General features: G+C 41.6%; 1 protein-coding gene across 4 annotated transcripts in view; it reads left to right on the forward strand.

Annotated features, from left to right (window-relative positions):
• asap2a (ArfGAP with SH3 domain, ankyrin repeat and PH domain 2a) overlaps positions 1 to 26590 on the forward strand; it is a 58590-nt gene that overhangs the window by 28184 nt on the left and 3816 nt on the right. The window contains exons 1-24 of one of the 4 annotated variants that reach the window (XM_086274900.1): positions 3738 to 4397; positions 7149 to 7198; positions 11209 to 11338; positions 12200 to 12285; positions 12965 to 13040; positions 13121 to 13207; positions 14293 to 14396; positions 14960 to 15029; positions 15797 to 15884; positions 16621 to 16669; positions 16958 to 17124; positions 18577 to 18710; positions 19256 to 19350; positions 20264 to 20453; positions 20613 to 20698; positions 21069 to 21184; positions 22572 to 22639; positions 22746 to 22853; positions 23843 to 24068; positions 24570 to 24710; positions 25101 to 25197; positions 25632 to 25690; positions 25801 to 25880; positions 26467 to 26586. In XM_086274900.1, the coding sequence (XP_086131026.1) occupies positions 4251 to 4397; positions 7149 to 7198; positions 11209 to 11338; positions 12200 to 12285; positions 12965 to 13040; positions 13121 to 13207; positions 14293 to 14396; positions 14960 to 15029; positions 15797 to 15884; positions 16621 to 16669; positions 16958 to 17124; positions 18577 to 18710; positions 19256 to 19350; positions 20264 to 20453; positions 20613 to 20698; positions 21069 to 21184; positions 22572 to 22639; positions 22746 to 22853; positions 23843 to 24068; positions 24570 to 24710; positions 25101 to 25197; positions 25632 to 25690; positions 25801 to 25880; positions 26467 to 26586 (2574 nt within the window). In that variant the 5' untranslated portion in view covers positions 3738 to 4250. Of the gene's footprint in view, positions 1 to 3737; positions 4435 to 7148; positions 7199 to 11208; positions 11339 to 12199; positions 12286 to 12964; positions 13041 to 13120; positions 13208 to 14292; positions 14397 to 14959; positions 15030 to 15796; positions 15885 to 16620; positions 16670 to 16957; positions 17125 to 18576; positions 18711 to 19255; positions 19351 to 20263; positions 20454 to 20612; positions 20699 to 21068; positions 21185 to 22571; positions 22640 to 22745; positions 22854 to 23842; positions 24069 to 24569; positions 24711 to 25100; positions 25198 to 25631; positions 25691 to 25800; positions 25881 to 26466; positions 26587 to 26590 lie in introns of those variants that run through there. The other 3 variants (XM_086274901.1, XM_086274899.1, XM_086274898.1) reach the window with 3 other exon arrangements.

The following is a 26590-nucleotide window of genomic DNA, read 5'->3' on the forward strand; positions in this document are numbered from 1 at the left end:
TCTCTAGGCACATGATTAGATTTGGTTTCCACTGAGGTATGATGTAGTTAAGTCGGCTCTAATGAGGGTGGTTGCCATGGAGAAGCCAGTTGTCCCCATGACCCCTGGCCACTTTGTGCTGTCTGGCCCCTGAACTGCCCTTCCCCCCCCCCCCCCCCCCCCCCCTTTTTTTTTTTTTTTTTTTTGCGTTCTTTCCTCAAGTGTTGTCGTTTTGGCTTCAATCTCCTTTTCTGTTCTGTGATTTCCTGCCTTTGTCCTCTCGTCTCTGTTTTAACTCTGCTGATATCTCCGCCTTTCTCTCTCGACACTCCCCCCCCCACCCCGCCCACCCGGCTTTGGCAGCCAGTTGTCTCCGCAATGCTTGCCCACTTATTGCTCATTAGCCCACAGATGATTCTCATTACCCCAGTGGCAAAGGACTAATGAGCTGCTGGTTATTTTATACTTCAGGGCACACTCACATTTACACACACTTATATAAATGTCACCAGTGATGTAGTCACTAAACCTGGAAGTTAGGCTTCTACACAAAGAGAGAGAAAAGGTCACAGAGATGTACAGTAATGTTTACCTGTTGCTCACTTACACAGCCCAGAGGCTTTCCCTCGTCTCTTCCTTATTGCCATTCATTATTCATTATTCCACCACTACCACGGGAAGTACCTGTTAGGAGAGCGGGTGGGGGAGTAGGAAGAAGTCCAGACATGCACGACAGGCTGTTTACACTACAGGGAGAGGAACAACTGAAGTATAATATATTAATTGGCTGATGTGGATGTCATTAAAGAGTAATGTATTTAAAAGATCAAAGGAGCTTACGAGGAGGAATGCATTGCAATGCGGATGGGAATTATGTACTTCACCAGTCACAAGCAGGAACAAGATTTACACATTTGTACGCTCATTTTAAACGAGTTGTGGTGTTTTTGGAACAAATATGCAACAATTTTACAAGCAAATCAAACTCGCCTCGAATAAATGTTGATGACGGAAACCTGAGTTCACTTTTATTAATGTAGCTTCGAAAGCAGACTGTGCTTGAGGTAATAAAAGGAACTTGTGCTGATTTCCCTATTTTGTTCTTTGACTTTAATAGAATGGCTTTGCATGATTTAGGGTTCAAAATAATGCTTGTTTATGTTATACCAGTCCTGAATAAGACATCTGAGCTCACCTACCGTTTTAGCACCTTAAGCCCGTCTTACCTATAAGTCCCCCCCCCCCCCCCCCTCTTTTTTTTTAATAGGTAGGATTAACCCTAACTTCTGCCAGTAACTCTTTACTCAGCATTTAAGGCTAAATGTATATCTTGATCAGATCATTTCTCAAAAATTTACACACAAAAGAGGGCAACTAACAGTAACACCTCAACAAATGAGAAGTATGCTGCGTATTTTGAAATGTACTTCCCTCTTGCCGTTCAGTGCAGATCAAAAATGCAGTTTGGTCTCTTAAAATTCTCCACGTTCAATGCTGCGGTGTGGCAGCTTCAGTAGTTACCAGCCTTTACATTTGATTTAATTCAGGATTTAATGGCTTTCTGGTGACCGGTGCTCACATAAACCCTGTTAATATTCTGCCAGTGCTGTCTTCAGCAATGAGTGCAATGAACTCACTCTGCAAGAGGCAGCAGCTAATGGCTCTGGGATTAGAGGGCTAACACTTAACAACCTGTCACTGCTGTTACTTGATTAAAAACCCCGACCATCTTATCACAAAGGAGAATCAAGATTTCATGTGTAAAAGTCAATTTTAAGGCAATGCAACACCCTTCTTCTCTTCGTATTTTGCTAGGAAAATGTGAAATGCATTTGTTATGACCATCTTTATTCTTCAACACAGCCTGAAGTCTCTCAGGCTTTTTGTCATTTCTTTATGTAGTCTTCAGGAATAGTTCTCCAAGATTCTTGAGTGACATTTTGCTCTGTTTTTTGTCAAGATAATCCAACACTGCTTAATAATGTTGTGCTCTCTGGGGAGGCGATCCATGTCTGATGGTGTTGCACTGTGTGTGTTTTTTTTCCACTCATTATGTCTTTACTGAGATCATTGTGATGCTGAAAAATGAATGTGTTCGTGCTGCCAGTGAGAGGCTTTCCAGATGGTACTCCATGGTGAATTAAAAACTGATGGCAATTTTCTGTGTTCATAATTCCATCAATTTTCACAAGATTCCCAGCACCAGTGGCTAAAATGCACCTCAAACCACGACAGTGTTTTACAGATGGTCGTGGAAGTTTTGGTATACCTCAGCATTATTTCCTTGTTTCCCTTCTTATAGAAAATGGTCAGGTACAAGGACTGGACTGAATGAAAAATCGGCCAATATCCAAAGCAAAACCTTGAAAGATTTCAAAAAACATGAAGAACTATTGATCAAGACCACTTTGAAAAAAATGACAGGAGTAGAAGAAAGTCTGGCTGCTATGAAGAAATTAGTGGTGGCTAAAGAAGTTTTGCACAGTAATGAAATTAAGCCCTTTCACTGTAGTACCAACAAGAATGCCGCTGTGAGGGTCAGTGGAAAGCCCAGTAGTGTTATTGCTGGAGATAGACACACTCCCACTCAGGAGAAATTAGAAAGTGTTGATTTCACCAGTCTGTTCTGCTAATACTGAATTGTGAGAGCGGATGCCTGCATGACATCATACCTGCCGTCTACTCGCTCATCACATGCTTATGGAGAGGTCTCTAACACACCGTGAATCATATCAACTTATCAGTATTCAACCCCAGTGACTAAGGGGTGCAGAACCTAGTGTGTGTGTTTGGAGCTTTGGTGGGGGGAAGCTAGTGTGGACTAATGCATTTGGATTGAGGGATATTAGTCCAGCTGTGTCCCCCCCTCATTGTGTTTCAGTGGATCGTGAACACCCGAAACCGCCCACGCATGCTAGCTGTTGGAGGTTTTTTAGATGAGAGCTGATCTGTGTTTGCTGATCTCATTAGTTTGCAAACCAAATACTCTGCAGCATTAGTGCTTTTAAAAATGACATTGGCAGACATTTAAAAACAGCACAAGGAAGTAGGTTAACGTGCCAGTGGACCTCCGCTGTAGTAACCCTTTCGTAGCACCACGTCACATGTAACACAGGCTTAGTCATTATTCTGGTGGCCTCGCATCAATTCAACTCCAAGCATTTTTATTTATTTTTTTGCAAGTCATCCCTCTGCTTTCTCCCTACTTTCCTGCCTCTCTGAACCTCTCTGTAAAAAAATAAAAAATAAAAGGGAAAAAGTAGGTCAGTAGACAGTTCTACAAAGTTTTAAAGTTAAGAGCCTCCACATCATTGATACATTCGAGTTTCATCTTATTACATCCCTTCTTCTGTTTCTCCACTCTTGCCTGATCATATCTAAGATCCCGCTGTGACATTCAGGGGTCTTTTTGCTGCTCACACTTTCTTCCTTTCTCTCTAAATATTCTTTAGCCAGTCTGTTAAATGATGACAGTAACATTTCATTTGTTTCTCTTCCTGATAGGCCCCCCAAAACATGCTTTTATTTTGTCCATCTTTGGCTGTGACGATAGAAGGATTATGGGCTGCCAGCCAATGCAAATGCTACGTAGTTCTTTGTCTTTTGTGCCCTCTGTCTTCTTTGCAGCAGGCGATAAGCTAACACACAAAAAAGATCCCAAACACAAGCAAGAGTAATCCACAGTACTGTTTTTTTCACATGTTTTTGACAGCTGCAGCATGTAGTGATTCTGCCAGGGTGTACATAGACCCCACCAAGAGCCCTTGAAAAGGACTCCGATCTACTTTAGGTTGCACATTTAGTATATCTGTAGGAAAAGGTGTGAGGCACGTATTCCAGGAGCTGCTAATCCTTCACATGTATGCTCCTTGTATGGTCCTGGGTAGTAAAAGGTCGCCTTCTCCATCTTTAGATTCAGCCAGACAGGATACAGAGTGCTAAAAGCCTGCATATCTCTGAGGGAGTGTTTTGCCCCTGTGCCTTGTCCTATTCTGCTCTGCCCTTCCCTGCCCAGTGATGCCTCTGTCTGGTATTTTTAGCCATTGTTACCATTTTTCCTCCTCTCTCCGGCTCTGACATTTCCTTCCGCTTACCCTTTTTTTTTCTTTTTTTTTCCTCACTTGCTCTCTTGACCTGCAGTTCATTCTTTTAGTGGCTTCCTTCTACCCTTTGACAATTTTCCCCGCAGTCCTGTTCTTTTACGTTGGATTTTTATAGCCTTTTATACTCTCTTTTCTCTGGCGGTTTCTGCCGTTGAGCTGGATGAGTGAATGGCTCCCTGCCCCTTGAATTGGCCCAGTGAACCATGTTGTGATCCTGTGGGCCGACAGGTCGAGCCTGTCACTCCTCTGCTGTTGAAGTGGAGGTCAGCGGTGGGGATCAGCTCACTCTGGAGATCTAACAGTGACACTGAAGCCGTAAGCAAAACCTAAGGCAACAGAAATTCATAGCAAGGTGAAGAAAAGTGCTGCATGATTTGGTTTGGCTTTCTGTGGTGAGCTCACTGTAATGTTTTAATTACAAGAATTAAAGCAGCTTAATTGCAGCTAAATCCTTTAGTTTTTTTTCTGTTTCTCTGCTGTACAGCAGATTTTCCTGGCCTCCTGACCCCCCTCCACTCCTCATAACAACACAACAGTTGATTTTGGTGTATTGGTTGTTTTTTAGGGAATAAAATGGGCAGCTGTACCCAGTAATGTCTGCTTTGTGCGTCCTAATCACTGTTTAATCAGCACTGGAGGACCAAAGAGGTGCTTTAATCAAGAGTTTTGCTCAAGCAGCACACGACGGCAAGAAATCGTTACCAGAGAATTTGCGTTATGAATGCCAGAAACAGTCACCTTGTGCTCCTGCTCACTGTTGAGACAAATGCCGGCTGTATAGATTAGCTATATTTTTTTTGCAATGTTTTGCTATTGACGTGGTGAAGGCTGTGTCATTCTGCATCCAGTTTCTTGATTTCTGCTCGCTATTTTAACAGTGTAACCACACAGTTCCCGAGTTTTCTGCTTGATGCGCTTGTCTGCGTTCATTATGTATAGTACATGTAGGGCTCTGACTATCAGTTACTTTCATTGTTGAGGACCTAAGAGTATTTATTAACAGTGTTTGGAAGTCATATGTGAATAAAATCTTTGCACCTTGAGAAGCTTTACATAAATACAAGAAATGGGTAGAAGCTGCTAGTCTCTCTTTCTGAGAGGTAAAAAATAATATATATATATATATATATATATATATATATATATATATATATATATATATATATATATATATATATATATATATATATATATATATATATATATATATATATATATATATATATATTAGGGCTGCCACGATTTGTCGACTAGTCACGATTACGTCGACTATCAAAATCGTCGACGACTGATTTAATAGTCGACGCGTCGTTTGAAGCTTTGTAAGATCACAAAAGACGCAGGAATAAGTGGCAGGATTTAAGAGTGTAATAACGGACTGAAACAGAAGATGGCAGCATTGCATGTACAAGGATGTCAGCCACAGTTAAACCCCGAAGAAGAAGAAGAAGCAGCTGTGTCCCAGAATTCATAGCGCGGCCCAGCGCAGTTTCCAACAATGGCGGTAGCTGGTTAGTTTTAATGTTACTCTTATTATTCTTTCTGGGTCACAAAATAAACGTTTAACATATTTTCAGGCGAGAATGTAGCTGTGTAAACCTCAAATATCTGCTCAGTTTATCAGGACACCACATATTTTCAAAAGCGCTCCGACGTTTTCGGAGACATCTGTTACCCACTAGCTCGTTAGCGAGCCGGGGGCTAGGCTCACTAGCGCCGTGAGAACACCGGACTCCCCGCAAATCGTTTTCAAACCCACCGCTGTCTTTCGCTACTCAGGTTAAATATATATGAGTCACTTAGATAACTTAAAATGTTATTGTTTGGCTTTTTTTTTTTTTTTTAGTATTTTATTTGTTCCTGAGTAAATCAGTTTGTCTGAGATTAAAGTTATAGTTTTTACACAGCTGAATAAAGGTCAAGCAGACAGCTGATTATCAGAAGTGTGAGATGCTCCAGAATATACTCCAGTGTCCTGTCATATTTTAGATAGCAAGGAGTTTATTAAACTTCACCGAAACAATCTGCAAATTTCATTAAAATTTAATAAACTATCATCTTGTCTTTATTTTTAGTTAGCACAGACCTTAATCAGAATCAGAATACTTTATTGATCCCTGGGGGAAATTATTTTTTGTTACAGTGCTCCATTTTAAACCAACATTAAGACAAGACAGACAATATGCTAACTAAGAATAAACACTTAAAGCTGTAAGCTAATGATAGTTATATAAGAGCAGATGCTGCTGGTGCAATAAGCTGTAGTTTTGCGTCCAATGGATGATGATCTGATTAGTCGACTAATCGCAAAAATAATCGGTGACTAGTCGACTATCAAAATAATCGTTTGTGGCAGCCCTAATATATATATATATATATATATATATATATATATATATATATATATATATATATATATATATATATATATATATAAAATTTTTTTTTTTTTTTTTTTTTTTTAACCTGCTAGCGCCTCTGACTAAGTCTGAGGCCGGCCAAGATGTAGACAACTTCCCACAAAAGTGCAGCAACTTGGACTCATTAAACTAAACAGCTGTCACGAGTATATTAATGAGCTTCAGAGGCCTTTTATTATTTTTGGATAAACACAAGCTGTTTCCTCCTGTTTTCAGTCTTGCTTGTAACTTTTTGGCTTCTCCTTCGTGACGTCCGAAAGTAACTTCCCAATGGGTCTCAGCTTTCTTAATTAAATGTATGTGAGGATCCCAAAAGTTGCACCAATCACAGGAAAACCACAGAGTAATGTTTTTTTGTTTGTCTGTTGTTGTTTTTTTATGAAGATGCAATAAAGGCTTTGTTCTGATAAATGAACCAAACAATTAATAGACTGTAAGAGCCAAACTACCCCGTTCATTCAGCACCTGCAGCTTTGAATGTTACCATGTGCTCCACTTAAGAAAATGTCGTCCCAGTTTATTTCTCGTCTATGTTCTACTCAACCCTCGATCGTCTCGCTGTCTTTCAAAGAGCTTGTTGCTGGTTTTGTTCAGTTTTTAAAAATAATTATTATATTAATTAATACTTCCTTTTGTTTTTTCGCAGGATCTGAAAAAGCCCTTCGACAAAGCCTGGAAGGACTACGAAACAAAAGTGTAAGAAACTAAGCGCATCTAATCAGCAGTTCTTTGTGTGTTTTCTACCATATTTGATGTTTGCACTGTTGTTAGTCCATGACTTGTGCTCATGTAGTTATACGTAGTTTAACACTTCAAGTTAGTTTTGTTTGAATGATTTTGGGCAGTATGTTTAAAATCAAATGTTTAGTAAGTGTCTTGTGTCTGTCCTCCATGTTTCCCTTTTAATGCCTCTTCCCTTGATTAACAACTCAGGCAATTCCTTATAATGTGAATAACCCACTGTCACCTTTTCCACTTCCACACTGAGACTCCATTTTCACCGACACTCCTTTGTGATTGTGCATGCAAAGAACTCGGGAGTTTTTATAGCACTTTCATATATTTTACAAGCAGCAAAGGACATTCTTTACTGAAAGGGTAATGCGTCTTCTCTCCAAACCGTTTTGATCAAGCAGTGCAGACTGTGTGCTGACATTAAGGGTTCATCTAGATGCCATGTGACCATTCCCGACCGTCCTAACTTGTTCTATTTTGTTCGACTCCATTGATGGCTAATGGAGGCCATCAATAGAGTTTTCTGCCTGATATGAAAAGCATCCAAACATATCAGTGATCATCTAATCTATCCGCTGTCTCCATTTCATAGGCTCAGTCAAAGAGCAATTACAGTATTTGGTCAACATGGCATTGATTTCTGGTTTCCTAATTTTGTTTGCGAGCTCTTTGCACCCAATGCCTGATTTTGAATTCCTTGTTAGGGGTTCATCCCACATTAAAAGCTGTTTATTCAGGAAGTGTTTTGGCTTCATTTTCACAAGTGATTCATTTATATTTTGTTTAAATGTAGAAAAACTCCAAGTCCTTTGTCTTGTGGGTGCTTTGCTTCCTGAACCAACAGTAGTGAAAATGAATGGACTCTCAGCCCCGTCGTCATTTGAACAACTGTCAGTTTGGCTAGCAGCCAAACAGCCTGGCTAACACGTGTCTCTGTATTTGTCGGGGCTGAAGATTCATGTGCTGACAAAGGCCGGCAGTGTAAACCTAATGAAATCGGGTTTGGCACCTTCAGCAAAGCTAAACAGAAAGTTTAGGACAAAAACCAAAAAGCTTTTGGGACTAATGTCTGTGAGTGTGAGGTTGTTTGTGTGTGGTGTGCTAACTGTGTCTAAGGTTTTAACACTGTACCCATGAATATACACTCACTGGCCACTTTGCTAGATACACCTGTTCAGCTGCTCATTAATACAAATATCTAATTAACAGCTGAATTGATGCCAGATGCCACATTGCAGCAGCTCGGTACATTTAGGCATGTAGACACAGTTAAGGTGACTTGCTGAAGTTCAAGCCAAGCTTCAGAATGGAGGAAGGTGACCTAAGAGCCAGATGGTCTCTGAGAGAAAATATCTCATGAGCGGCTGTTCTGTGAAAATGTCTCGTTGATGTCAGAGATCACAGGAGAATGGCTACAGTGTTTCGAGCTGGTAAACAAACAGCCACTTGCTGCTGCCTAAGTATGCAGAAGAGCATCTCTGAATGCTCAGCACGTCAAACCTCTCACTCCATAACCACTCCTGTCAGCTAAGAACAGGAAACTGATGCTGCAATTCTCATGTTCCCACCAAAACATTGCCTCACTTTCAATGATGGCTGCTTCCAGCAGATTAATGTGGCGTGTCACAAAGCTCAGACCATGACGATGAGTTCACTGCACTCAAACGGCCTCCAGATCTCAGTCCAGTAGAGCACCAATAGACCTGATACCTCAAGATTTAAGGCACTTCTGAAAGCAAGAGGGGGTCCAACCTGATACTACCCAGGTGTACCTAAACACAGTATCCAGTGAGTGTACCTCCAATGAAACCTAGACAAATGTGACTGTACAACTAAATACAAACAGCTCATAATGTCACAGGTAAGACAAAATATTTAATTAAATAATTAATGGACTTGAAAGTAAAATTTTAAAGTTGCTTTTTTACTTTTGCTAAGATTCTTAATTTGAAGTTTTGAATATTAAGTTTAAGGTTAATAAGTGAGTTAAACATCAGGTAGTGAGCTAAAATGTCTCGATGCATGCTCAATCCATCCAGGTAAGGAAATCCCAAAAAGTTGATTGTGTTCATGAACACAATCAACTTTTGTTACTTTAACGCACATGAAACAGGCTGGACTCTTACGCAGCTTTCAGTCACATTTCTGCATAACTGTTTAAAAAATATGCTGTGAGAAAATGCGGCACATCCAAAAGAATGACCTGTTGCATGAAAGGTTCCCCCCCCCCTCCCTTTGTTGTCTTTCTGTGTTGTCCTGATTGCCTGTGGAAGATGGAGAATTTATGGGAAAAACTGGCTCTGAGCGCTGGCTGTCAGGCAGCATGTATCTCATTGGCTTGTAGTCTCTTAGGTCCTACTCCTGACCTTTTTAGTACACTAAACCCATGGCTAACCTTAATCATCTTTAACGTAATCATCCTCAAACACTAAAAAAAAAACCATGCACAAAAGAATCCTGCAAAAAGTGTGGAATCGAATCGCTGAGTCAAACCCCTCTCCCTGGTCGACATCTGCGCTCTAATTCCTTCTGCTTTATGTACTGATCTCAATTGTCGTCATCAGCGAGAAACTACAAGTGTTTGATTTCCCAAACAAGCTCTCAGCTAATTATGGAAACCTTCCAAAAACAGTGCTGATGAGCTTAGTGCAGTTTGACTCTTGGCACTTCTGTTCAAGCAGCTTGGATTATTTATTTATTTATTTGTTTTTCTATCATCTCAGTGAAATCGGTGCAATGAGCCGTGCGTTCCTCCTGTGCAGACACACCTACGCATTTGGTGTGTTTGCTTCAGGACACGATACATCTGGCAGTACAAGGTGATTAAAAAAAGGCGAAATGAGACACCAGCTCGAATTACTGAGGAATGAATGAAGTCGGCTTTGCAAGAATTACTTTCTAATTCATCATGATTGTCTGACATAGCTGGTGGATCATTTCTAATGGGGTGTCTGCAAAGGAAGCAGTTCGCTGATCACAAATTCGGAGAAAGTCGGAGAGATTCAATGATGACGGGTAAAAAAACAAAGTGGGCATTCCCCCGAGTTAAACTTTTCTCACTTTCAAGGCGACATGTGACAGAGTTGTGAAAATTCGAGGCATCGAGGCAGCTAGAGCCTGGAATATCAAACATCAGCTGTATTCTTTGTTCTCATTGGTTGACACTTCAATCACTTGCTTTGGAGTTGAGAGAGGTTTATCTCAGGACCGGTCCACTCTTCATTCCCGAGCCTTTTTACACCCGTCGCTTGTCCCTTGAGCTTCAGAGCAAAGCGTGGCGAGTTAATCGTTCCCCGTATGGATGCCTTTTTGAACATCTCTCAACTCTGAGGCCAGTGACTGAAGCGGCCATCAATGAGAGCAAAGGATACAGTTGATTCACAGAGGGTTACCTAGGCAACTGGAGCCTGGAATGTCCTCTAGCGGGCTGGATCACTGACATAGGAAATCACTTCCTGTGCCAACGCCCCTCGGTGTTGCTCAATACTTTACTACGCAAGAACTTTAGGCACTTGACTAAATCTGCGTCCACGCAGCATCACTTTGTCGCTAACGGATGGTTTCTAGGAGACGTTTCAGGCTCCGGTTGCCTAGGTAACCCAGTAACATATTTAATACCAGGTTATGTCAATCCTGTGCTCTTATCAGGAGCTTCTTCAATTGCTCGCCTCGATATTTTCAGGTCATGAGACAACTTTTTTCACTCAAAATCGCCAAATGTAATCAACACTCTATGGTTTCTAAACATTAAGTTTTAATAAAGAGAATTTCTGCTTCTTCATGTAAGCCCATCTACTGCCTTGACACTTTTACAAAGCTGGCTTTTTCTCATCTTATATGTAGCTCAACCATGAACTGCCTGACAACTTTAGGGCTGATTTTTCACATTATGCCTTCTGTATGCTTTCGGTGCTGTTATGGATCTATTGATTGCTCTTTGACACCCTCTGCCACGCTGTCACTCTTGCCAGCACCAAGATAGAAAAGGAAAAGAAGGAGCATGCGAGACAGCATGGGATGATTAGGACGGAAATCAGCGGGGCAGAAATCGCTGAAGAGATGGAGAAAGAGAGAAGATTCTTCCAGCTGCAGATGTGTGAGGTTGGTTGGAGCGATTATCAAGAGACGGGTTTCATTTGGTTACCAGTGTTTTAAATATATATAACATGAATTAATGAAACATTAAAATTGTATGAAATCCTGTACTCAGCATGGATGATCTGATATCCTCGTGTTGGTGTTGTTCCCAGACCATCATGAAAATGTTGTTCCAGGTTCAACATTGCAAGTGACCAATCACATTGTTGTGACGTTATTCCTTTGCGCGCCAAGCCATTCGTGCATTTATGAAATTCCAATGTTGCAAGGACAATATTAATTCTGCTTACTGTTTATTAAAGGGTTAGGGTCAGGGTCCGTTGATCGGCGGACAGAGGCGGTTTCACGCAGCTTAAGTACAGTTTTTTGTTTTACGCCGGTTTTTCCCGAAGTCGCAAAGGTATGACGTCACAACATTCTGATTGGTCACTTGCAATGTTGATCCTGGAACAACATTTAGTATGATGATCTGGGAACAACACCAACACGAGGATATCAGATCAACCACTCAGCATAGTGTTTATCAAGAAAATAACAGGCAGTGGTGGGTTGAGAAAACAGGGCAGTTTCTGTCAAAGTAACGGTAAAAACTGAATACTGCGCAGCCTGATGGAATACAAAAATCACATTACATGTAAGCATGTTTATGTGCTGAATGCCTTTTTTTGATGTTTCATTTTAATGAAGCCTTGCTTGAAAAATTACATTTTTGCCCTTTTGAAGTGTCTGGGTATGAGATGAAAGTGATGTATACATTTGAGATGGTCCATGAGTATTTGAAGTCTCAGACTTCAAAGTTGCTTTTCCATCTGTGTGAACCTGGACTGACCCCTCTTCCTGGATCTGGATTCAATCTGTTTACAGTATCTCCTCAAAGTCAATGAGATCAAGATCAAGAAGGGGGTGGATCTGCTGCAGAACCTCATCAAGTATTTCCACGCACAGTGCAAGTAAGACGTGCATATTATATACGTCAAATTTATTTTACATCGTAGGCCACGTACATACTACTTTGATGCTAAGTGGACCTGACACATTGTGTAAAATTACAGAAAAGTTCTGGTAGTTCATCATCATCCAGACAGTCTTGTAATTATAACATAAAAAGATTATGTTATCATATAGAAAACTTTTGTCCTTTCTGTAAATTCACTGTTAAAAAAAACAAAAAAACACGTGCATTTATGTAGCAGATGTTGAAAAAAGTTTGTTATTTAACTGTTGATGAGGCTCCTTTTATCTAAATAAAAGGCTGTAAAACCTAGGAAAATGTGGTTAAACGTTCAAGATCTGTGCACTCCTTTACATTCTCAAAAGCCATCTAGCGGGCGGAATAGGAGTCTTTACCAGGCCCATTCTGGCCCCTAGGCCCTATGTTTGACACCCCTGATACACGTGGTTAAATTGAGTATATATGAAAAGCATATTTTTACTGTCTAATAGTAAAGATTTAGTTTGAGGTATGCATACACAGTTGATGTTATTTTTAATGTATTATATCAACAATATATTTAGGATTTAGGCAAATCCAGTGCCCCGATCCACTGTCACTGCAAAGAAAAAGTTACTCACGTATACTGTAAATCTGTTTTGTGGCACTGGGATAAATTTGTGTGCTTCGTCATTCAGTTTCTTTCAGGACGGTCTAAAAGCTGTGGACAACCTCAAACCTTCCATAGAGAAACTGGCCACAGATCTGCACACGGTCAGAGCCGTTTCAATCCAGCCTGTTTGTCCACTCTTAAACTTTCCTTCATGACTTAGACATGACTTGTGTCTGTACAGATAAAGCAGGTGCAGGACGAGGAGAGGAAGCAGCTGGCTCAGTTACGAGACGTCCTCAAGTCGGCGTTACAGGTGGAGCAGAAGGAGGTAACACCCACAACAGAAACGAAACGATCAAATGCTTTATGATGTACCGGACAAGCTGAAATCTGCTTATTAAACTTCAGCTTCTCTCAGTGATGACATTAAGTTGGGACTCACGCACACACTAATGTATATACGACTCCATTACTAATCTATCCCTCTGGGTTGGGATCTAAACTATAATTGAAAAGAAGCACATCTTTTTTTCTTTTCTTACATCTGTCTTGTTTCTTGCATGTGCTATTAGTCGTTTACTTCTCTACCCAAATGAACTGAGGTAGACTGCTCATCAGCTAGATGCTCAGTGAACTGTTAAATATGCTGCAAAGCGCAGCAGCTTCAGGTCTAATCTGAAGATTGTTTTCTTCTCTCCTCTGCCGCCGCCGCCTTTTGTGAAACAAGTCCAGAAGAGTAAGTGGATTTGTGGAAAAAAAAGAAAAGCTATAGCATCTCGTGTTCCCTGTGGTGATGTCGTTGCTTCCAGTGCTCGATGTTTTCGATGTAGTCGTTCAGTGAGAAAAGTTTGAGGTGGGCCTGTCATATCTTTTTTTGTGTGTCTGCTGATATCGGCACACATCAAGCCGCTCCACCACTCAGAAGTCGTCCTCTCTGTTTCCCGTAGTGTTTCCACAAAAAAGGAATATGCAAAAAAAAAAAAAAAAAAAGTCTGGGTCCTCTTTCATGGTAGCTGATGTATTTAAATGAAGCCTATTCAGGCTGCATGTGTTAAAACAGCAAGAATTGCTAATGAGATTAAAATGCTAATGACACAATTTGGCCAGCTGCTGCTGCAGACTCTGACTTCAAAGGTGTACAAGCTCTTATTTTCTCCCTTCCCTTTATTTGCACAAAATCACTCAGGCTGAGAGGAGCAATCTTAACATAATTGATATTTGCTTTAAAATCCTCCGCGGAGCAGGAGACCCAGAAGCACAGTGTAATCCAGAGCAATTTTGCGCTTGTGCAGCTTCCCCTCGACTTCATACTGTTTTTTGCTAATTCGGTGTGTAGCTCCTGCCTTCCGCACCTCATTTTCTGAAATGACAGCTCTGCTTTGTCGCCTGTGTTTTTGCTGTTTTTTTCCTCAGGATTCACAGGTGCGTCAGAGCACCACCTACAGCCTGCACCAGCCGCAGGGCAACAAGGAGCACGGCACCGAGCGCAGCGGGTACCTTCACAAGAAAAGTGATGGGTATGTTTAGAAAAGGGCGTTCAAAAGATCAGATGAGTCACTACACAACAAACTATTTCTTCAGTGAAGAACGCAGAGAAGGCTGTGGCGTTTAGAGGCCTCATTATTCCTCCACCTCTGTCTCTCTCGTGTTGGTGGGTTACTAATGAGTGTTTGTCAGCAAGATTGTGCAAAAAATTACCTGCACAGTTTCATGCAGCGGCTTGGTGGAGCGATGGCACACGTGCAGTAAAAGAGCTGGCAAAATAAAAGATGTGTGGTTTGCTTTGTTTAAAACGAGCAGTCTGCAGATCATCTTGAATGCTGAAAATGTCCATAACAAGTAGTCAATGGTTACTTTGGCGATCCTGCTAGATGACATTAATTTGTCAAAATTGATTCAGATCATTTTGGCTTTTAATTCTTTTTATTGTTTTATTGTAGACATGCTCACCCCGTGTGTCATAACTAATGCATGTGAATGCTAGTGGTAATGTGATAATGATAAATATTTCATAGGCTTTACCGATTCACTGCACGGGTGTACGCGCGACATACTAATCGCTGCCGTCTCTGTGTCGCAGGTTGAGGAAAGTGTGGCAGAAGAGGAAGTGTACAGCGAAGAATGGATTCCTCACCATCTCACACGGCACAGTAAGCAAACAGTGGAAAGAAACACAAGACGACATCTTTTCTTCTGAAAACACACACAAACCTTTTAGTTTGTCTGCAAGCCTCATCATTGCTGCTTGTCTTCATATACATTGCAGTGAAAAAGCACAAAAGTGAATTTTTAGCATTTTTCACACACTTTTAACACACTTCAGTGTGTTCAGTGTTTTTTAAAGTTTTTAAATGATCATTTTTATTTATTTAAGGGGAAATCTATCCAAAAGAAGGGAAAAAAGTGATTGCCCCCTTGTTAAATTATGATTTTTTATTTATTTTTTGAATAGTCCATCTCTGATTGAGGTTATTAGGTTTAGAGGACAATGGCTTTTTCACACAGGGGGAGGTGAGTTTGGATAACTTTTTTTCCCCCTTTAATTGAATTAAATTATCATTTAAAAAACTGCATTTTATATTCAGCCGGCTGATTTTAAATTGCTTTGATGATCTGAAATATGACAAATAGGCAAAAACTGAACTGCACATTTACATTTTCCACAGATCAAAGGACAAAGTCTGCAAGTTAACACTCCTCGGAGTTTCAGTTCACTCGGCTCATTTACATTAAAGATTCGGTCAACCCCTCTCGCTGACACGGTTCATCTCTCACAGAGCTGCTTATCAGATGTTCTGTTTGGCTCCAGCAACAGTCAGATACACTTAAACCAACACTCCTGCTCACTTGTTCTCTCATTTTTCTCCTTCTCCCCCTTTCCTTTCTTTCCCTCCCTCCATCTGTCTCTCTTTCATAGGCTAACCGGCCACCAGCTAAACTCAACCTGCTCACCTGCCAGGTGAAACACAATCCTGAAGAGAAGCGGAGTTTTGACCTCATATCACGTACGTTCAGCCTCTTCTCTTTGCTTTCTGCCGCCTGTGTTCTCCAGTGTGTTGTTGTAACCAAATGCCTCTGTTTAATTGGCTTCGAGCAGCAGCTGGCTGAGATTTGTTATGTAGCTGAGCAGATTTCAATTATTTCCCATGCAGCAGAAAACAGAGATGATTAAGAGACAATATTAACACGTCTGACGCATCTGAATCCAGCGTGTAGACTAGACTCAAATACCAAAGAGCAAAATGATGGTCGAATAATTGCTTTCATGGGTGAGAGAGATTGAAAGGCTACAATGTTGCTTTCTTTTGTTTGTTTCTGGCGAACAAATATTCAAATAACACTTGCTTGGAAGTCTGGTCATAAAGAGATGGCAGGAAAGGAGGATGGAGAGAGGGATGATCTGTGTGATGATCATGTGACAAACATGGCAGTTTGTGGCTATTTAAATGAAGACTAAACTTCAGGCTTTAGGGATATAACACAGTTTAAGTTTCCTTTCATTTAGTTGTATAAAAAACTCCCATGTGAAGATGGAAACACTCGTACTTTATGTTTTTGTTTTGCAGCGCGCCCTCAGTCTGACCTTTCACTTGAGCACTTTAATGCCCTCTGGAGAGAATCACTCAAAGCTTTTTACTGCATATCTGCAGCTCTTTGACTGATCTTCTTCCTCTTCAGTTTTTTTCTCCCGCTCATCTTTTCTATTCCATCATTTGTTTCCTTTCTTTTTTTTGTTTTTAGATGACAGAACGTATCACTTTCAGGCCGAGGACGACCAGGACTGTCAGATGTAAGTGCTTTTCCCTTCCTTCCTCTTGTGTGTGGGTGCGCCTGTTTATCACCTCCAATGCTTTCCACACACTTCCTCCCTGACACACACTCAGTCACTTTACCTCCCACCTCATGCCCATTAACTGCCCTTTTACTCCAGTCTGAACCCCCCGTGTCTGCCTTAGCTGCGCCTGTTTTTACCCACTTTCCCCCCTTCTCCTCCCCGTGCTTCTCCTTTTGTCATTTTTCCTCTTTTCATCTGCCCGACTCATGTCTCCCGTGATCCTTTACTCTGTCCCTCCTGCAGCTGGATCTCGGTGCTACAGAACAGTAAGGAGGAGGCGTTAAATCAAGCTTTTAAAGGGGACCATCATGTCGGCGAGAACAACATCGTGCAGGAGCTGACCAAGGCGATACTGGGGGAAGTCAAGCGGATGATAGGAAATGATGTTTGCTGTGACTGCGGAGCCCCGAGTGAGTGGCACAGTTGGACGGGGGAAACCCTCAGATGCCTTAATAAAGTTCAATTTAAGCCTAAACAAATGGAAAACTAACTATGTTTTGAATCTTACATGATCATTATGTGATATCCCACAATTTAGATTATGCTAAACTCTTATACAAGCAGCTTTTTAAGACCAGAAACGACTAAGTATGCCTTTTTTCCATTTAAATACAAGGTTTACATGCTTTTCATGTTTTGTTTTGTTTTTATAATTGAAAGCATAGTGATGCCAGCTCATTTACTTTCATAAATGGACCAGATTGGGTTGAATAACAGTCGTTGAGAACTCAGGATTTCCTGGGATTTTCCTCCAGTATCAGCTCCTTTTTCCCTGAAGAACTTGTTTATGTGTTCGTGTACTAAGAGATGATTTATGGGAAAGACACGATTGCGTAACTGCTGTTGTGTAGACCTCAAATTGTAGTAATTCAGAAACCATAACGATCTCAAATTTTAGTAGGCTGGCGTGCGCACATAGTCGGTGGGTCTCCAGTCATGAGGATCTTCCGATTTCTTCAATTCCTTAAACATCATTCGGATTAAAGATTTTTAAGTCTTTACATTTAGCTTCAAATATTACTCTTATATAATTTCAGGTGTTTTTTTTCTGTCTTGCTTACAGCTGGGATCTTAGTGAATGCATATACAGTGGACCCTAAGAGTATTGTTCCAAATAGAGCCGCACCGAGTGCATTTTACACAGCACAGCAGCCGATAACTTCATTAATTATTTAAATCTCCTGACACAGGGGACTGGATCAAATCAGAAATCTCCACAGTTCTGCAGTCACGATCAGATTTTCTGGAAAAAGCAACATTGACTTTAACATCCTTCCGCTTGTATCCTCGATTCCTAAAGGCAGCGGACACTTAGAAGCCTGCCTGGAGGCAGATCAGACATGTGCACACTGCTTTGGCAAAGTGTTTGCTGTAATTTAATGTAGTATACAGTACTTACGGGGAGCGGGTAGTGTAATTCATGCACACCAGTGGTATAAATTCCTCGTATTGAAAACTCTTAGAGTGGTTCCCCTGAGGAAATATTCTGCCACAACCTTGAAATTAGTTTTGTGAAATCCCCCAAACCCATGAAATACCCCCACCACAGATCTGTACTTTATTATAGTATGTACGTACGGCAGGCACATATACCTACACATGCACAGAGTAAGCAGTCCAGCTCGGTCACTTGTGTGTGTGTGTTAGTAAAAGGCTTTTCAGGCAGCCGTTATATTTCCAGAGGATTTCCACTAGGACACATCAAAGTTGGCTCACAGGCTGCTGAAGTGACTTCTGCTTCAGTGCTTTTCACCCACATACACTCCTCTCTCATGTCACTCATGCATTGTTTATGTCCCCTTTTCTCCATTTTCTTTACAATGATCTTTCCTTTTTTTTTTTTTTTAAAAACCCCTTAACAGACCCGACATGGCTATCCACCAACCTGGGCATCCTCACCTGCATTGAATGCTCAGGGATACACAGGGAGCTGGGAGTCCACTACTCGCGGATCCAGTCCCTCACACTGGATGTACTCAGCACCTCAGAGCTCTTGGTAAATCACTACCCATCTTCTTGTTCCTCTTTTTCTTATCCAGAGCTCTCTGGAATATTTTAAGCAGGATAAGCTTGGAAAATGAAACAAGAAAGGGAAAAAATAGAGGGAGATTTTAAGGACAGGTGGACAGTAAATAAAGATTGGGTGAAAATGAGAAGCCTTACAGTGCCTTTTGCGTCTTCCTCTTTAAAAGACCTCTGGAAGTCTGCACACTCAGAATAGCTGAGATTTTGTTTGGCTTTTCTAATCACCGTTTGGAGTAGTGATTTACTGCCTAAGGGACGGTCGGGATTAAATGCTTCCAGCCATCATTGCTTTCCCTGGTGTTAAGACGCCAGTCATGTTGGCCACAGTCAGACGGGGCGTTGTGGAGTCTGTGAGGCTCCACACTTGGAGCTCAGGATGTCTCCTGCCTCCCGGTGGGGGCGTGATTGGAGCTGATGACTTTTGAGTTAATCGATGTGGCTCAGAAAATGACACATAACTAGTTTTAATTACTGTGTGTGTGTGTGTGTGTGTGTGTGTGTGTTCGTGTTCCACAGCTGGCCAAGAATGTGGGGAATGTAGGCTTTAATGAAATCATGGAGGCTTGTTTAAGCGCTGAAAACGTGGTGAAACCCAACCCGGCCAGTGACATGTAAGTCACCCCCTCACACTCCATTCTTCCTCTATCCCCTCACCTCACCTCCATAGCTCTTCTGCTGCTCCCGTCTCCTCACTGATCTCAGTTTACACTCTACACATCGATTTGCGATCCTTTTATGTGACCCTTTAACACATTTTAAGTAACAAGTTTGACATGTTTTTATTGATTATCTCTTCTGTTTTAAAAAAAAACTAAGAAAAGAATCTGAAATCTGATCAACTTTTTATCATAATCACAAAAGCTGTTTTTGATCCTCAGAGTGAGAACAATTAAGGCGACTTCTGAAAGAACAGTTTAATGCATTATTGAAACCTGGAAAGGTAGTGTTGAGGTGTTGTCTTGAGGGAAGAAGTGTGATTGGGGGGAAGAAAATCTTGAATGATTCTAACTTTTGATTGGATGGTCGTAGATCGCTAAACATTAGCAGAATTCATGGCTCTTGTTAATGATAGTGAAAATAAGAGCATTTCCACATGCACGGTGCAAAGAGGACTCAAGGGTTTGGGGCTAAGCAGCTGGATAGCCTTAAGAAAACCACTTGCCAGTGAGACTAATCGGAGAAAAGGGTTTCAGTGTGAGATTCAGCTCTGGAGCAATAGAAAAAGGTTGTGTGATCTGATTACTCCAGATTTAGCCTGTTCCAGAGTGATGGGTACATTGAGGTAAGAAGAGAGGAAGATATGGTCATGCACCCTTTATGCCTGGCGTCCACCCTACAAGGGCCAGAGTGATGATCTGGGGTCACTTCAGCTGCTAGAGCTGATAAGTTCCAGGTTCAGCAAGATTAAAAAAATGAAGACAGCAGATTAGTTTTTCCATCAATGGATTTTTTTCTTCCCTGATGGCACGGGCATATTCCAAGATGACATGCTAAGAGCATCTGTGTCCTCGTGTTCTCCCCCAGGCAGGCGAGGAAAGACTTCATCACAGCCAAATACACGGAGAAACGTTTCGCCAAGAAGAAGTGTCCGGATGCGATGTCGCGGCTTCACACGCTGTGCGACGCAGTGAAGGCCCGAGACATCTTCTCCCTCATCCAAGTCTACGCTGAGGGGGTGGACCTCATGGAGCCCATTCCTCTGGCCAACGGGCATGTCAGTGCACAACATATGTTAACATTTTCCTGCGTACCGTTTCTCCTCCTATTTATAATAATCTGTGGCATTATTATTGCTCTCTATCTCCTTCCATGAACCTGAAATCCACCACACGTTCCAGAGATTTCATGCAAATGCTTGATCGTTTTATTTCAGGAACAAGGAGAGACGGCTCTTCATCTAGCGGTGAGGCTAGTGGACAGAACGTCCCTTCACATCGTCGACTTCCTCACTCAGAACAGGTAAACACAGCACTGAAGGCAACCAGAAATCAATATGCTGAGATGGTCTGTCGGACCATCATAAAAAGACCAAAAGCTTATTTTCAGTCCTGCTGGTTTCTTGACATCCACTTTTTTTCTGTTAACTCTCTTTTCTCTATGGACAGAAACTATTTGCATAATAATAACAATGATGCATTAAAAACAACAATAGAGCTTTGTTTTGCTGTGGTTTGCGTGCTAAAAACACAATTTTACAGAAAGTGTTTGTATTGGCAAAACTACTCCCTGGTCTTATGGAGCACTGAGGCAGGACAGAAGAAAGCTGGATTTTATATCCTCTGTGTTGGGATTTAAAGTTTTTCCCCTCTTTGTTTCTCTTCCCTGGAAGTTTAAATTTGGATAAGCAGACAGCCAAAGGCAGCACAGCGCTGCACTACTGCTGCCTGACTGACAACAGTGAATGTCTGAAGCTGCTGCTGCGGGGGAAAGCCTCCATAGAGATTGGTAAGGAAAAACACCAGAAACAAACAGCACAGCCACAGTGCATCAACAGTCCATTGTTCTTTTTCTGCAGCAGCTAACAAAGTGCAAGGACTGAAATATTGTAATTACAGTTTTGAGGTAATTGTGCTTTGGGTGTTTCCATGTCCATCTATTTCTCTCCCTGTACATTTAGTCCTTTACATTTTTCTGACAGCATGAGACACCGGTCATTTTAATCAGGAATCACAAGCACAAAAAAAAACAATTTTGCAGATTAAACTTGATCACAGTACAGTTTAAATTGCACATTACTGCACTGTGCAAAAGTCTGAAGCCCCCCCTCATTTCTTGATATTTGGATTTCAAGGAGTTAGACTTTCTTATAGTTGTAATATTAACTGGTTTAAGCACTAGCTCTCCAAAGCTTTCTAAAATTGTCAAAAAGGGCCTTTTAGGACAATTTTCTATCATTTTCAATCCACTCCTTGTACTTGATCATTTTCAGAGTATTATTTTTTTGTGTGTTAAGCCACTTAACACTGACTTCTGAATCATTCGAGCTTTAAAAAAAAAAAGCACCTAACTTAAGGGATGAACCATTTTTTTCTGCCTACATATAACATACGACTTGGCAAAGAATTGATTTTAGGTCTGAAGTGGTGTCAGAAGCCATTCTTAAGGAAGGGAAACTGAGAGAAAAGGCTGAGGTGTGCCGCATTATGCAAGAACTGGACTAAAGAATCAATGAAAATAGATCTTATATAGTAATGAAATGATAAAATCATCAGTTTGTGTGGAGGAGACCATGAGGGGCACAGTGAGTGTAAAACATGGCGTCATGCTTTGTGATCTGGTCAGAACTGAATATAGAAAAGTCACTTGCGTGCAATACCATAGGAAAAACTTCTAATCAGCATGGCAATGTTCTTATTGCTGCACCTATTTACTAGTAAAATATAAAGAAATGAGGGGTGGCTCAAGACTTTTGCACATTATATAGAGGCCACTGCAATGGAATTTCTTCATAACAGTGTGCTTAATACATGAAAGCTGCTCGTATTTATAAAGTTGCTTTTGAGTGAGACTTTTGAGTCCGGGAGTTTGTTTTCTCTGGTGGCCTATCTTCATCTCACACTTGGTTCCCAGAAAACAAGCCGTGGCAACTTTTTCTCACAGCACTTATCTTTCTGCTCTGCTCTGCTCTGAAATCAAACAAAACAGCCAGATAACAAATGAATGGAGACGGAGCACAGAGAGACACCAGAGAGATGCTCGGTGTGGGAAACGGTTTAATTATACATTTGTCTTGTCACAGTGACAGGAAAGGGAGAAAATGGGCCGTGTGTTTGCGCTCATGTGGCTTGTGAGTACAACAGTGATTATATGTGTCTGTTGTTTTGCCTTCTAGCTAATGAGGCCGGGGAGACACCGCTGGATATCGCTCGAAGGCTCAAACACCTACAGTGTGAGGAGCTGGTGAGCTTACTATGTTTAGACTTGGCTTAATCCTGCAAGCACATCGTCGCTTCGTGAAATGTAAGAGCTGTCAGTCATTTGCGTTTCCATACGTATGTGTTTACAGCTGAACCAAGCACTGGCAGGAAAATTCAACGCCCACGTCCACGTCGAGTATGAATGGTGCCTGCAGCACGAAGACCTGGATGAGAGCGACGAGGATCTGGATGAGAAGGTGAGGGATGCTTTTGTGAATAGTAATAGTTCCTTTTTTTTTTTTTTTTTTTTTTTTAAAGATTTCAAGACAAAAAAAGTTTTAAAAAAAGTGATAAAGAGACAAACAAACAAACAAACATGAAAGGGATGAAAATGACTAACGCTTGAGAGAGAGATCAAATCAGCTTTGTAGTGAGGCTGCTGTGAAAAACAACCTGAAGAGCTCTGAATTTCTGCAAGAGGTTTATTTTATTTTGTTTCCACTAAATACAATCTCCTTAAATTAAACACTAAACTCCTTATTTCCTTTGTGCTTTTTAATGCGCTTTGTCATTCTTGCTGCCTGAAATGATTGAATGTGATTGGATTTTGGACAAGTTTAATTATTGATAGTTAAACATGTTGTTTTCAAGGCTGAATTTTAACACAGGAGCCTTATATATATCTAGGAGGAGAAATGGTGCATTTTAATGCAGGAGTTAACCTGCCTCAAGTGGCCATTCGAGGAACTGCAGTTTTGGCGCTGGCTTGATTTTTCAAACCCTGAAAGTTGCCACTTAGATTTGATTGGACCTGAGTTCATTATTGAAAACTCATCAGATAATTGAAACTGGTTCAATTTTTGGGGGGGAATAACCATGTTTTAATTTTATTTTTGTTGTGTTGTTGCCTTTGTTGAAGTGTTGTAGCCAAATGAGAAATCTCCTAAATACTAAAATAATCATTCAAAGTAATGCTAGAAGATTAGTGAGAAGCTTTATTAAAAGGCAAAGACAAAGTCCCATGACTGGGACATTGCTGCCTGCGCAGAGCGTGCAGGAGTCACATGACAGCCATACTTCACTATGAATGCTCACGTGCACCTATGTCAAGTAATGTCAATAAAAAGTTCATGATTGTGGTGCATGTGTAAAGTGCATGGTACCTAGGTTAATCATATATGATGTGCTCCTGTCTCACATTGTGTAACTGTAATGCTCACGTCCTCACATGCATGCCTCCCCTCAGCCGAGCCCCCATCGGAGAGACGAGCGACCGGTCAGCTGTTACACTCCGAGCAGTAACTCCCACCACGTACAGTCCGGCCTCGGCTCCGCCGGCCGTGAAGCTAAGGACAAGCAGCGCCTCTTCATGCCCAACCTGGTCAACAACGAGACTTACGGCACCATAGTCAACACAAACCCCCCTCAGCCCACCACCAACTCTGCTCCACCTCTGCCCCCGAGGAACCTGGGTAAGCTCAGACAGGAGAAATAAAGGCGAATGTAGGTAGAAACCACTGTGAGCGAAACACACCGGCAGGCATTTAATAAATCTGTTACGGTTTATATGAATGGAAAAAAATGATCTCATTCTCCAGATAACACAGATAACCTCACTTCTTCTGAAGCTGGCCTCTTTGCCTGCCTATAAGGAAGTGATATGAATAAAAAAATCAATAAATAAAATCTAGTGACTTGCCACAGTCGGCCTATAATACCATTAGTGTCTGTTTGGAGTGCTGCCAACAGAGCAGAGGACGAACAGCCAGCTGTGTCGCCCCCCTCACGTCCCCACAGCTCTCAGCCTCGGCATTCATTGCCCTCATTAACCGTCGCTCTCAATTACACTGAAATGGAAACGACTTGACTTTATTAGTGGACGCTGGTTCTGGCAAACAGCCCTGCTCTCTCTTAGTCTCCCTTCTTTTTCATTTTAATAACCCCCATCTCCTTTTTCCCCATCTCGTCTCCAGTCCAGTTGTCCGGCCCGGGAGGCTCAGCGTCCAGCACCTGGAAGCCCAGTCCTTTAGACCTGACTGGCCGACAGAGGTCGTCCTCAGACCCCCCTAACATGCATCCTCCGCCGCCGCCCATGAGGCTCACTTCCACTGGAGGTATGGCCCCAGTTTTGTGCACGCTTAAATGCTGCCTTTAAGGCATAGAAACTCGTTCTCAGTCTTGACCAGAGCTACAGTGAAGTGATTTAATAAGACGTAGTGGACATTTTATAGATGTGTTTGGATCGCAGCTCTTCTCAGCGTCTAATAAAACATTTTACTGGAAGAAAGCTGTTAAATGTTTCATTTACATAATCGACACATGCACTTAGCTCACGTTCAGTTTTCTTTTCTTTCCACATGCATATGTCAAAGGTTCTTCTGACCTTAATTTATCAGTTGATCTATTTAAAACCAGACTTCCTGACTCATCACAACATCAGCTTAGTCACATTTTTCTTCACACTGTAAACAAATGAGCTAAAGCAAAGGATTGCTGTGTTCCAGCTCTGGGTCTTCCTACTGCGATGAAGATTGACTCCATGAGCAAGTCAGGTCAGGGGCCACTGGGGTCCCGGGCGGTGCCACCTAAATCTCCCGCAGGGTAAGAACATAAAGGCGCATTTATTTATGCACAGCAAAGTTTTAGATTTCCTTAGATGTAAAAGGCGTGTCGACATGTACTAGAGCTTTCTGAGCTACACAAAAATATTCATGCATTCACACATACACATGAAGATTGTGCACTGCGGTCGTGTGTCTTGTTTTGGCTGCTTGTTTTGTGGCGTTTCTTTCCAAGTGGATAGAGACGCTTCTTTAGCTTCTAGGCTAAGCTCCACATCAAGCCAGACAAGTAATAACTTTCCTCCACAGTCGTCCTTTTGTCCTTTTTTTTTTTTTTTTTTTCTTTTTCTTTTTCCTTCCCACAGGCCTCATAGTGTTGTGATAAATGCCTTTGAGCTTCCTCAAGAGCTCTTTTCTCCATCTTGGTACGACTATCACTCTTCTTTTTTTTTTCCTTCTTTTTTTTATTTCCAGAAATGATAAAAGCTTCAGCAGAGGGCCCCTAAATCGAACAGAATCTAAAGAAAGAGCATGTGAGTAACATTGTGTGTGAGTTGTTTGAGTATTCGCTCAGATCCCGTTTCTCCTCTGGAAACGTGGAAAGTTTTGTTGTCACCGTGATCTAATTTCCTTTTCATTCCAGCTAAGGAACTGCCAGGATGCCCTCAGAACTCCATAGGTCAGTCTCTGCCTCCAGCCCCCATGCCGAGGAAAGCATACCCAGTGAGTCCCTGATTTTTATTTTTTTCAATTAACCCCACCCACCCCCCCCACCCTCCACCCCCTTTAATTATCATCCAGATTTTACTTTGCATATTCATTCAGTTTGCAGTACAGACTCATCTGCAGCTTATTTCCTAATTCATGGCTTACTGCCTTTGTAGAGCTGTGTAAGTCCCCTCCCTATTGTTTCAGTGATTCTAGTGCTTGCTTGTAAATTCAATCCCTTCTGCAGCCTGACTCCATAATTTGGCCTTATTCTGCATGTGAGAGGGCTACTGCTGGCATTATGTGTTTCATGTTAGCACATTTTAAGCGTTTTAATATTGCAAAGCGATTTGAAATTGACTAGAAAAACCAGAAAAGAGTGCACGTCTTTCATTTGCATGGTCTGTACACTAATCCCCCTCGCTGGCTTCTAGTTGTTGGTATTTGCCAGTCCAATCCCATGCAGTGCCGCGATGATTCACAAACCTCATCTTCTCGTCAACTTTGCCTTAGTTTGCTATTTAAAAAGTAAAATCCCACAGATTAACGCAAATGCCCTTGAAATCCTGTGTGTGTGTCTGTGCTTGTTCCCGTGTCCCAGAAGCAGAGGCCAAAGCGAGTGAAAGCCATGTACAACTGTGTAGCCGACAACCCCGATGAGCTGACCTTCTCCGAGGGCGAGGTGATCGTGGTGGACGGAGAGGAGGACCAGGAGTGGTGGGTCA

The sequence above is a fragment of the Aulonocara sp. 'chitande type north' Nkhata Bay genome, linkage group LG19, assembly GCF_057382095.1.
Source record: "Aulonocara sp. 'chitande type north' Nkhata Bay isolate Kocher_YH1m ecotype deep benthic linkage group LG19, A_spYH_male_GT1.1, whole genome shotgun sequence".
NCBI lineage: Eukaryota > Metazoa > Chordata > Actinopteri > Cichliformes > Cichlidae > Aulonocara > Aulonocara sp. 'chitande type north' Nkhata Bay.